At 45.0% G+C, this 12843-nt stretch overlaps 2 protein-coding genes and 1 non-coding gene across 3 annotated transcripts in view; 2 read left to right on the top strand and 1 right to left on the bottom strand.

Annotated features, from left to right (window-relative positions):
• The window catches only part of KPNA2 (karyopherin subunit alpha 2), a 6673-nt gene extending 751 nt beyond the window's left edge, over positions 1-5922 (bottom strand). The window contains exons 1-10 of the mRNA XM_072414095.1: positions 5904-5922; positions 4334-4432; positions 4072-4212; positions 3266-3354; positions 2672-2940; positions 1793-1887; positions 1219-1482; positions 824-1057; positions 337-519; positions 109-258 (exon numbers count right to left, since the gene is read on the bottom strand). Of these exons, the coding sequence (XP_072270196.1) occupies positions 109-258; positions 337-519; positions 824-1057; positions 1219-1482; positions 1793-1887; positions 2672-2940; positions 3266-3354; positions 4072-4212; positions 4334-4393 (1485 nt within the window). The 5' untranslated portion in view covers positions 4394-4432; positions 5904-5922. The remainder of the gene's footprint in view (positions 1-108; positions 259-336; positions 520-823; positions 1058-1218; positions 1483-1792; positions 1888-2671; positions 2941-3265; positions 3355-4071; positions 4213-4333; positions 4433-5903) is intronic.
• A 954-nt stretch (positions 5923-6876) lies between these two features.
• TRNAR-CCG (transfer RNA arginine (anticodon CCG)) lies at positions 6877-6949 on the top strand. Its single transcript has one exon. It is a non-coding gene; the product is annotated as a tRNA-Arg (tRNA).
• Positions 6950-8299: 1350 nt separating this feature from the next.
• On the top strand, positions 8300-12066 carry C6H17orf58 (chromosome 6 C17orf58 homolog). The gene is made up of 5 exons (XM_072414094.1): positions 8300-8413; positions 9922-10485; positions 10953-11033; positions 11134-11325; positions 11578-12066. Exons 1-5 carry the CDS (start codon positions 8338-8340, stop codon positions 11766-11768), a joined length of 1104 nt encoding a protein of 367 aa, XP_072270195.1. The 5' UTR covers positions 8300-8337; the 3' UTR covers positions 11769-12066.
• Positions 12067-12843: the final 777 nt, after the last annotated feature.

Below are 12843 nucleotides of genomic sequence, written 5' to 3'. Positions count from 1 at the left end.
GAGTCAGAGAAAAGAGAATCGGGGGAGTCAGAGAAAAGAGAATCGGGGGAGTCAGAGAAAAGAGAATCGGGGGAGTCAGAGAAAAGAGAATCGGGAAGTCAGACTGACCTCTGCAGCAAAATATTTCTCAATAAGAGTAGATGAACACTTGTAGACTTGTTCATTCTCATGGGTCTGCAGGGCCTCAATACGGTCCAGGCCACCACATTCTTCTACCATCAGGCACAGCTTTTCAGTCTCGCCCAGTTTTTCAGCAGCCTGTAAAGGAGGAGATATCAGGTAAGAAATATAGGAGACAAAACCTTCACAGATACAGGTAAAGAGTCAGAAACTTACAGTGAAGATATTCGTCATGGCATCCAGGATAACCAGCACGGTCTTGCTGTCCTTAGCAGAGAGCAGGTTACACAGCGGCTCAATGACCCCACATTGGACCAGGTAGATGATCTGGTTGATGGTACCACCACTGGTGTAGTTAGTTACAGCCCAAACTGCTTCCTTCTGAGTCTTGTAATCACCCTGTAGAAAAAGGTGAAGAGGTCAGCCATGATAAAAAGGCATGGAAATGCTTTATGGGTTCTGTTATATGCAGTGCATATGTTAAAGCACATTATTAAGTTCCTCATCCCAAGGCAGACCTACAAAATCAGTAAGTCTGCAAGATATCATTATCACCTTTGCTAGATGAAGTGGTATGTGCTTCCATTTTTGTTGTCCATATTACAAGACATAACCTTGCCACTTTCCCTGGCCAATCCAAGGAAGGTCATTTATCATACAACAAAAGTCCAGAGTAAAGCAGAGCCTTTAGCCAATCACCTACCTTCCTAAGGATGTCGATCAGATATGGAACAAGGCCCTGGTTCACCACCTCCTGAATTTGGTCCTGGCGCCCAGCTGTGATGTTGGACAGTGTCCAGGCTGCCTCCTTCTGGATGTTGTTTTTGGGATAGGTAAGGAGATCAGGGAACATAGCCAAGGCACCGGATTCCAGGACTGCTTGCGTCTGCTCATCTGTGCCAGTCACAATGTTACCAACTGTCCTTAGACAAGGGGTCTGCAAGGAAAAGATAAGTTACTCAACATTCAGAGCACTAGGTCACAACATTACCATGTTTGTTTTAGACGTGAATTATACAGAGTAATATTCTGCTACAATGTGCAGAGGATGGGGCAGCAGAACGTACAGGACCCCCCCATAATATTATCCAAACTTACCACGATTGTCAATTCTTTACAACCCAGCAGCTGCACAATTCTAGGGACCAGTCCTGTTTGAACCACCACATCAATGCGGTCATTGGAGCCATCTGTGAGATAAGAGATAGCCCAGCATGTGTCAGCCAAAACTTCCCGGTCATCGTGGTGCAGCAGACGAACCAGAGTGGGCAGAACCTCTTTAACCGCATCAATAGGAGGTGCAGGGTTTTTATTGCGGCACAGATTGGACAGCGTCCATGTCACGTTACGCAGATAACCCACCTGCAAAGAGAACAAACAATGACTAAAAATAAGTGGTAAAAAAAAAAAGTTTGAAGAGAAGATTTGAATCAAAACCAGCACAGCTCAGAAATCCATCTATTACAGAAATAGAAGCTGACCTGATGGCAAGATTCGTCACTCATATGTAATCATGAGCTCCGGGGTTAACAAGCAGAAATCTAACTTTTTACTTTAGCTTGATTATATTTACCACTCCTGATGCAGATTCATTACACTAAAACTATCACAACAATAAACATTAAGGATACATTGAGCTAGAAATAAAAAGCCAATATAATGTTCTACTCACAGGGAGAGATGCGAGCTGAGGGACAGCCAGCAGTGCCAACAGCGGAGCCACAGCACCATGTTTAATGACCAAGTCTCTGTAAGCCGATCCATCACCTAAAAAAAGATTTAAAAAAAACTCAGAACCAGAAGAAATTAACCTGACTTATGTACAGGGTTATAGAGCATCAATACCCCACCACCTTTAAAAAAAAAAAAAAGCTTTAGGGACTTTTACCAATCAGTCTTTTCTGAATGATTGCCCTACAAGCCATCAGTTCATTTAATATATTAATATAATTATTTCTTTGTATTGGACTCAATACAGCTATTTTGTATCGAATACAATACAAATTTATTTGAATTTCCCACCGCTCAGTCACTGCCCCTTAGACGCATGTACCACGTCACCAGAAACCCCAAAGATTGAATCAACACTTTCAAGGCTGGAGATCGGAGGAGCAGTATGTGTCCCCAGGATCTACAGGGACCAAAAGGATGCTGGGGGACGGCGACAGACCAAGTGTGACTTGGGATTACCGCTTTTTCCAAGTAAAATACACCCCGAGTCACTTGGGATTACCACTAGGGGGTTAAATAACCAAAATACAAGTATCATCATAGCTAGGAAGAATAAGACTCTGCTCTCTTTAAATACTTCATAGGAAATGTTTTCTAGCAATATCAATTTAGCACTTAATCTGAAAGTGAAGGACCTGCAAGAAATCTGCAGAATTTGCTCCGATACAACAATTGAACCTAAGTGGAACCAAAGTTTTGTAAGATCAGACAGCACATAGGATGGACATTGCCTACACTTTCTGCAATAATGTCTGAACTCCCCAATTGCTCCGGGATCCTTGAGAGCTTTAATGCTTAATTGACAGAATAGTTTTGTTACCTGCAATGTTTCCGAGAGCCCACACAGCTTGTTCACAGATGTGAGAATGAGGGGAAGCCAGCAGAGCAATGAAAGCAGGGACAGCACCCCCTTCTACCACAGCCCGGGTCTGATCGGAGGTACCAGAGGCAATGTTAGTGAGAGCCCATGAAGCCTCAAACTGCATAGGGCTACAGTCCTCCCGGCCCAGGAAGGTGACAAGTTTAGGAATAAGACCAGCCTGAATGATTCTGTCTATGGGAGGTTCCCGTTCCCGAGAGAGAAGTTTCCTGTGGAGAGAAAACGTACAGATTACTCTGGTGAAGTCATCACTAATCCTGTGATACAAACTGGGTCAATTATTGATGATTTGGGCTGACAACGCAATTACACCCAAGTATGACCATTTCCATTGGAATCTATTGCTGTCCAACAATGACAACTTCCTGTACAGAGCCAGGTATGTCATTTTGGAAATGAGGAGCGACTATAGGGACAAAGTTGATTAAAACTGCATTAGCAGCTGGCTGACAAATCAAAGTATAGAAGGTTCTATTTAACCTGGGGACGATATCCAGTAAAGACATCCATATGGAGATCTTTTCATCTACTCACCTGGCAGCCTGCGTGGCCTGGAGCTGGATCTCCATGCTTGCACTGTTCACACCACGAACTATTTCCTCCACACTCCACTGAGAAGAGGTCTGAAATAACAGGGCAGAGGTTCAATCTCCATTATAGTAACCCAAAACTATAAACATAGGCTCAGCTAGACTCATAATAAATTAAATGACCAAAAACTAGAATTAAATCTTTGCACAGGTATAATCAAGTGATCTATGTGAAGAGATGTGTAAGGAAAGCCACATTCATAAATCATGACACTTGTGACTCCAAGCTAAGGCTACTTACACATGTCAGATGATTCCTGTCTGATAATGGATTCAGGGAAGAATCTGGCGTGTACAGTGCTCGTCTAACATTTTTCATGGCTCCATCACAGCTGATTCACTAATGATCGTAGAAGTTGAAGGGGAGAGCGCACAGTGGGGTGCCCCTTCATCGTTCTCCCCTCTCCATAGAGCAGAATGGTGCTTTATGTACAGCACTTGTTCATGCATTGTGAAAGATGCTTTCAAACCACGAAAATATAATGTGTGTACGTAGCCTTAGCCATGGGGTAACAAGACAAATGTTTTACAGCTCAGAATATTTTACTATTGAACCCCGGTGTTTGTTAAACCAACAACCATTAGAAGACACTTCATCCTGCATTAACATAACAATGCCCGACTTCTAGAGCTCCTAGGGATCTCCAATATCCCCCAGGGGCAAGACAAACACGCCCTAATGACATGTCTAATAAATTTACAGGAAGTGGTCTTATAAGAGCCAGGCCTGTGTAGGTGTATAACATTCACCTGTCCATTCTGGGTTTTTTCCTGCAGAGGAGACGTGGGATCATCTGGGAAAGAGCTGACATTCCTCCTCTTCAACATCTGATCATCCTTCTTGGCCTTACGCAGCTCCACATTCACCTCCATCCTTCTCCGTCTCATCTCCTGCAATAAAAGGTAATGTCAGAGTGTTCACCGAGGGTGCAGGCAACCCCTGAGAGCTACCCAAGCGCACACAACCCCAAGATTCACCCAAGGGCACAGAACCCCAAGATCCACAACTCACCGAGGTGTCCCGGCCTTTGTTCTTGAAGAGGTTGAGGCGGGCATTCTCGTTGTTGGCCATGTTCACAGTATGCAGTTATAGTGGGCAGACAAATAACACCTGTAATAGAAGTACAGCCGATTATACACAGGTACTTAGATATTAACCCTTTATTAACTGGTGACTTTCAGTTAAACTTCCAGTGATATAAGAAACATTGCATGCAAACTGATCATCTGGCAATTACATACAAGGAAATTATGTTACAGGATATCAGCCATTGTTTGTTCAGTTCTTTTAACTGTTGGGACATTTTATCTGGGACACTAACTGACATGACAAGTGAGACCAGAAAATCTACACAACTAATACACCAATCACATCAGAATGATGACAAAACTTCAAGAACCCAAACCAGACTGCAAGTATAATCCTGGTACTGCAGAAATCCATGGGGCCTGAACATTCAGATTACATAGACTGATACCCCCCCAATACTTCACCTATATGAACCTCATTATGTAAATGTGAGGATAACATTATTCAGGTTTACACAGAACACTACAAGCTGCTAAATCAAGCACAACACATCATACAACTTCCCCTTCAAGACACCCCAACAGGGCAATCATATAACTAAAGCAACATTTTAAAAGTCTTGTCAGCGGCTGATCACACAAACCGGTTGTTTTAGGATTATTTATCCTTCTAATAATGAAACAATACCCCCACATTGCATGAGGTTTTGGAGGGGGGGGGGGGGGGGTCTGTAAACAACGCTGGACTCCGTGGAGTAACAAGGGGGGGGGGGGGGGTGGGGGGGGGGGGGGGGGGGGGGGGAAGAGAGGGGCCCCACAGTATCAACCAAAGGGCCACTCCCAACACAAGACCACCTGACATCTCAGAAATACAATCCCACTCCTAGCTAGCTAAGAATACATAAAATCAAAAAAGTAAATTCTACATAAACCCTTCCTCATACTACCAGACATAACAATTGTATGAGTCACCTCATCAGATTATTACATACAATAACTAAACACTCCCCATGAAGGACATTATAAGAAAACTACAACACCCCCACAATGAGAACCCCCCTCAACTACCAACACCCCACCAAATACCCCAACTACAGAACCAACACCCCACCATGACATTAGTTAGACCTCATCAGATTATTACAGATATTGACTGAACACTCCCCATGGAGGACATTATAAGAAATTACAACATCCCCAAATTATGAGACCCCCCAACTAAAGAACTGACACCCCACCTATTATCATGACTACAGGACCCACACCCCATGACATCAGCCGAGCCACCCTGAACACAACCCCAACCTGATCCCCAACCCAACCCTGGCAGAGAGGGGTCAGAAACCCCGAAATACATCAATGAACCCCCCCACAGCTCCTCTGAACCCAGACATGAGGCGATCTCCTTACATAATATCCCAACCAAACATCACCCGGATATCAATATCGGCTGTAATAAGCCCGGCTCTATACACAGGTGACCCCCATACACCCTAAACCCAGGCACCCACCCGAATCCCCGATCACCCCGGGACAGCACGTGCTCTCCTCACCTTCTCTAGATCGCGAGTGCGGCGTGCTGCCGGCTCCCTGGTTTAAATGTCCTCCCCAGCCGCGCTCCCATTGGTCGGTTCGAGGAACAGCACGGCGCTTATTGGTGGGTTTAAAAGTAGCCGGCTGTGTTACCGCGAGATTAACCCCCTGAGTGCCAGAGGGCTGCGAGCTGAACCCCCTCAATGCCCCCCTCCCTGGCAGCACCGGGACCAGTGATCGGTGTATATAGAGGACCTGTGGTGTGTGCAGAGCCCAGATATGGCAGATTGTATATAACATGAACAAGACACGTGATGTGCCCACATGGGGCTGCTCCTGCTGTATAACCCCCAGGGGGGGGGGGGGGGGGTCACACACCATGCAGAGGACCTGTCCTGTGTCCACTGCCACTCAGTGCTGCCCCCTCCCTGCAGGGTATACACCCTCCAGATGAGTCTATGGACTCCCCATTTCATAGTGCGCCCTCTATAGGCAGACATGAGTGGGGAGGAAGGGGCCCCTGTCACACATGACAGGTCCTCTGTACACACTTCCTGTAACCCTGTGCTTGTATTACACTATAGACTGGCCCTGGGGTGATGGGGCCCTCAGTGTGCAGGTCATTACACCAGTAATATCCATATCATATTGTAGCAGTGTCCTCTTTTTTTACTTCCGGTACTGGGGACACCAGACCACAGGGACAGGAAGTAACACCTGTCCCCACCTCACTCCTATATAGAGTCACCCCTCCCCTCATTATGTCTTATACCGGTATTACAACCCCAGACCAATCAGCCATGTTCTCTGTATAGGAAACAAGATGGCTGCCTGGTCACGTGTCCCCTTCTTCCCGGCATGGATCTCCCATCTCCTTCATCCTCCCATGTATCAGGAGCCGATTGGCTGAGAAATGCATGTGGGCGGGGTCAGGAGAACGCTCACTGATTCGCCAGCTGTAAGAGACGTGGCTGGGGCTGGCAGACATGCGGTGACCCAGTGGCCTAATGGATAAGGCATCAGCCTCCGGAGCTGGGGATTGTGGGTTCGAGTCCCATCTGGGTCGCTCGGAGATCCGTTTTGTAAATTGACTCTGAGCCTTGGAATGAGATCTCCGAATGAGACCCACCGGGGAGAGACCGAAAATATCCGCCCGATCAGCCTGGTATAGATTTATAAACTGTGTGTTATTAACTATGGGAGAGACACAGCAGGATCAGAGCTTATATTTTATGGAATTATGATATCACCTACATAATATCTATTATTGATAATGAGTGTCACGTGTGGGTATTACCCCCAACTCTATATAATACATTATAACTCACACAGATATAGATAATATCACATGGGATCCTTCCCATGTACAAGTCCTATACCACAGCCTGCAATCCCAACAACCGCCACTAGATGTCCTCAGAGCAGCACAGAGCCAGGCTGGATGGGGACCCAGCTATACAATGATTGCTCAACCTGCACCCCTGTGACAATTACTGTGTGGCCCTGAGGGCCCCCAAAGACATATGTGTATTGTAAAGGATGAAATATACATAACAGTGATTATCACTCTCCTGATATAAGTTATATTGCAGTGACTTCATCACTCTCCTGATATAAGTTATACGGCAGTGACATCATCACTCCTGATATAAGTTATACGGCAGTGACATCATCACTCTCCTGATATAAGGTATACGGCAGTGACATCATCACTTCCCAGATATAAGTTATACGGCAGTGACATCATCAATCTCCTGATATAAGTTATATGGCATTCTATTTGTTCAGTTATCCGTATATAGCACAATAATAAATACACTTATGTTTCTACAACTAATATGTAAACTTATATGTGTTTTTCCAGTATATATACTCAAGTCTCTCTATCCCCTGAGGAAGCTCCCTCTTTTTGGGCTGAAACGCGTCAGCAAATAACTGAGACAATATAACTCTTTGAGTACAACTCTTTATTAATCTCCTGTTTATAATATTATTTGTATGTTTCATTTCAAATTCTATGCAATTCATATGTATTTATTATATAATTCATGATATAGCAATCACATGGCCAACAAATGTCTTATATGGAATAAATATGTCAGGGATGTTTGTATTCATTGAAAACTTATAAATAAACACTTGTCTTCTCTCTTCTCCTATATATTCTCTATTAGTATTTCAGGCTTGGCCAGACAGAACCCTTCTCTTAGTGTCCCTATAATCAGTTCTCAGGAGCAGAGATATGCAGGGTGCAGGGCAGAGCTCTCATTACCATAGAACTGTTATTTCCCAGGGAGGAGGGATAAATGGGGGGGGGGGGGGGTCATTAGTGGAGGTGAAGAGGAATTGGAGCATTGCTGTCCTATCAGCTCCTCCCCTCATTCCTCATTCTGGACCCCCCAGCAATCCCCTCATTACCACCAGGCTGGGAGGACAGGCAGAGCCACAGTCACCATGGATCTCCTCTGTGCTGCCCTGACCCCAGGAGCTCTGCTTATCCTATCCACTGCCCTCACCTGTACTGCCACAGGTAAGTCACCATATCACCCACCGCTGTGCCAACCTGACTCCTATACCTTCATACATTGCAACACACAGCAATGTTCTGCAGATCTCAGGCATGGAATAATCTGCAGAATATAAAATATGTATCTGTCAGGGAGGATATGGGAGGGTGCAATGTGCTGCAGATCTCTAGAGGAGTCAGTGATGGAATAATCTGCAGAATATACAATATGTATCTGTCAGGGGTAATATGGGAGGGTGCAATGTTCTGCAGATCTCTATAGAGGGGTCAGTGATGGAATATTCTGCAGAATATAAAATATGTATCTGTCAGGTGGGGATGGGAGGGTGCAATGTGCTGCAGAATATACAATATGTATCTGTCAGGGGTAATATGGGATGGTGCAATGTTCTGCAGATCTCTATAGAGGGGTCAGTGATGGAATATTCTGCAGAATATACAATATGTATCTGTCAGGGGGGATGAGAGGGTGCAATGTGCTGCAGAATATACAATATGTATCTGTCAGGTGGGGATGGGAGGGTGCAATGTTCTGCAGAATTTACAATATGTATCTGTCAGGGGGGGATGGGAGGGTGCAATGTTCTGCAGATCTCTAGAGGGGTCGGTGATAGAATAATCTGCAGAATATACAATATGTATCTGTCAAGGGGGATGGGAGGGTGCAATGTTCTGCAGAATATACAATATGTATCTGTAAGGGGGGATGGGAGGGTGCAATGTTCTGCAGGATTTACAATATGTATCTGTCAGGGGGGATGGGAGGGGCAATGTTCTGCAGATCTGTAGAGGGGTCAGTGATGGAATAATCTGCAGAATATACAATATGTATCTGCCAGGGGTGCAATACTCTGCAGCATACATGTATTGGGGGTGGACGTTTGGCAGAGTGCTGGAGTTGTATGATCAGGTCATGTGACCTGGCCCCAGGTATTTGGCTGCTGGGTGTCATGTATAATGTGTACTTTGCTGGGCTCCTCTATTCACATGGATGAATGTGAGTTCTGTTTCCAGGGGCCATTCAGAAAGCCATGAAATCTCCATAAACAGAGCAGACAATAGCAAACCCTCCAACTCACAAATAATTACCAATCTGCCTGGTAACGGAGCGGGGGCTCATTAACACTCGAGGGGCCAGAGAAGGTGACAAATTGTCAGTGGTGACCCCCTCCTCCACCAATCTAATAGCTGGAGAAATTGGGGGGTCGTTCTCTAAATTCCAATCAATGCCGGGGCCCCATAGCAATACAAACCCCCCGACATCTTACACTGAGATCTGAGCTTGTACATTTTTATTCATTAAATTATCTGCAATTTCAATAAATGTCTTAATTCATAAAATGCTGATGATCCTGCCAGGGGAGTTCTTGTTACAGGGTTTCCCTGTTGTGCCCCTGGGTTGTCATGGGTTGGTGGCACCCAGCAGCCATGCCAACATATACAGTGCCAGCATGGGCCACCATGGTCAGCTCAGCACTACAAAGATATAAAATATTCCATCTCTTTACCAGTCACAGATGATTGGCAGAACACAACATGGAACCTGGAGAGGAAGCCATCTAGAAGTCATTCTGTGGATCTGATGGACATTCCATGGACTATAACCCATCATAGGGCCCCCAACCAAGGACTCCTCTCCGCCGTCCATCCATTGACACCTAGAGACCGGAAGAAGGCCATGATGGCTCCAGACAAGAAGACAAAATCCAAACTGGCCGTGGACAATAACACGGGACTGAGGAAAAGCAGCGCGGACAATGGTAACAGACTCCCTTCCAATGTCCTACCTGCTCGTTCCCCGGGGAATGAATTCACTGATGCACACAAACCTCTTCCAAACAGAAACATTCTAGATTGGGCTTTTACCTCCACCAATCTTCACACCACCAAGTCCATCTCCACACAGGAGCGCGGCACCGGTGACGTCAATGAGTTACTGGACCACGACAATAATCGTCCAGGAAATGTCAATGTGCAGAACCTTCCAGAACGTTCTTATAACTCCAGCAAGCCAGCCTGGATTACCAATCGGCAGCCGTCCAGTCTTCTCTACCACTTTCATGGCTTCCGAAAAGGTACCTTCACCTCACCTATGGTTCATAGAGATCGCAGCCAACCGCTAAGAATGTGGACACCCCTCAGTAATAACGTGTTCAGGTACTTGTAGGGAAGGATAATAATGTTACAACATACAAAGATATTCTACACTGGGAGTCCAAATATTTTGGTGAGGGATGAAGGCCGGGCCCCCTATCCAAGGCCATCATGGTGGGACCAGTGGGGTGTGAAAGACCTTGTACAGATCCCTCAACCCTACAGACCATGAACACCACTTGTCTTCCTAGATAACATCACAATTAGTTTTTGGTCTAATCCCTACTCTTAAAGCCCCCAGAGTCAGACGGGGTTAGGGTTAGATGGATGTAGAATGGGCTCACATAGGTATTACATTTGGGGGTCCACAATCTTTGGGCCATGTATTAAACCTTCACGTAATTTAGTCCCATTTTCCTTCCCCCTCCATTACTGCCTTGCTTTGTAGAATTTGAGAACAAAGAAAGTTGCCAGATGGATTGTCACAAACCCGGGGATGAGAGAGAAGCTTATTGTAACAGTGACTTTGGTAAGTAGACGTTGCTGAGATATCCCCTCAGAATTGGTGTACTGTTGGAGGTTGGTGCTCACTGATGATGTCGTCCGATATGTTTCTTCTCTTTCCATAGCGGTGAATGGCATCGTACATGACGTGGAGATTCTTGGTAGGGGGATTCAGCTTCTGACCGTCCTGGTAAATAGCGGTGGACTCTACAAGATAAATCGCCTTTACATAACACCCGATGGATTCTTTTTCAGGGTCAAAGTCCTAGCTGTGGATCATCTGAACTGCCCCAAGTCCTGTCTGGACTTCAAACTCGGTGAGAAACTCAGTTACTGGCCAGGTGAACGGACTGACAATCCAAACAATAAGAGATGAGGACTAGCCAAGCTCCATTATACTTCATCTCATTGTTACAGGGAATGAATGATAATTGATTACATAGGGAGTAGTAATGGGAACCAGCAGTCCATCCCATTTACAAATAAATGGAGGTGCTGATACAACACAAACATAATGCAGAATAATCATTTTCCATCCTTTTATAATGATATCTTTTTGTTTTATGCAGGGGGCCGGTACATTATAATGGGTCGGATATTCCACAAGAGAATGGAGTTACCGACATCCATACAGAGGACGCTCAGCGGACGGTTAAGAGCCGGAGATGGCCTTGTGACGAGCAGCAGCAGTTTTGTGTGGCGATATAACCGCAGAAAAGATCGTAAGGTGCTGGCAGCCGCCCATTCCAAATGTAAATGATACGGACCAAAGCACTACAGAACCCGGCCATTATTACGCAGGGACAACATGAAACTAAACCCAACACGCTGCCTTCCTGACAATCCCAATGATGGATGATGACAATTCTCTAACGATGTCATGCATGGGAATGGTTTTATGTGAAGGGTGCAGATGTTAGAATCACAGCAATAACTGTACACTTTTATATAACTATTTAGTCTTATTTTATATTTAGATTGTATATTCATACCCAACTGGAATGTTCTTCTAAATTAAATGTATTATATTTAAGATTTTTATAACTGGTAGTGAATGCTCATTAACACACACACATCTATATATAGCTAATACTATGTAAGTGACTCTTGTAACCTATCAATTCTTGGCCTCCTATGACTTCAGGGTCCTGTAGTAACCGGCACCAAGACAGCAGATCCATATAGTCACATTACCATGGCCTGGACAAAGGGTCACTATGGGCACTCAGACCGGTCTGCAGCTACACAGGCCCCATATGCTGCCAGATATGATGCCCTCTGTGTTCTTTGCATTGGAGTTTTCAGCATTTTGGAATACAGTATCTAATCAATATACCTGGGACACTTTTGAGGTGGTCAGCAGTTTCATTTTCCCCCCCTACTTTTAACTTTCTGATATTGATTAACCACCAATAGAACCCCCAAGATAAATACCCCCATAGAACCTGCCATTTAGGAGCCATCGTCCACCCATTACAACTCGGTCCTTGTTCACTCAGATCTGAACACTTACCTATTTTCCTGCTTCTAATAGATCACCTTTAAGAAATGACTTTACCTGCTGCCATCCCAACAGGTCCCATTGTAACCAGATCATCAAAGTTCTTAGCTTTACTGGTCAATGGGTTTAATGTTTTGGCTGATCAGAGTAATTCTATATCATGTTTTTGTGTTAAACTTGACTTATACCTAAAGCATCCTCCTGCCCTTCTACATTACATGTACATACCTTCATTCCCATAGTGTGCCATGGGCACTTCTTCCTCATTTACATAATGCACCGCACTGTCCTCATTTGCCATATCTGCTTCCTCCTCATTTACATACTGCATGGC

Source organism: Pyxicephalus adspersus, chromosome 6 (assembly GCF_032062135.1).
Source record: "Pyxicephalus adspersus chromosome 6, UCB_Pads_2.0, whole genome shotgun sequence".
In the NCBI taxonomy this organism is placed as follows: Eukaryota; Metazoa; Chordata; class Amphibia; order Anura; family Pyxicephalidae; genus Pyxicephalus; species Pyxicephalus adspersus.
Note: the sequence above shows the minus strand (reverse complement) of the source record. Positions and strands in the feature narration are given on the sequence as shown.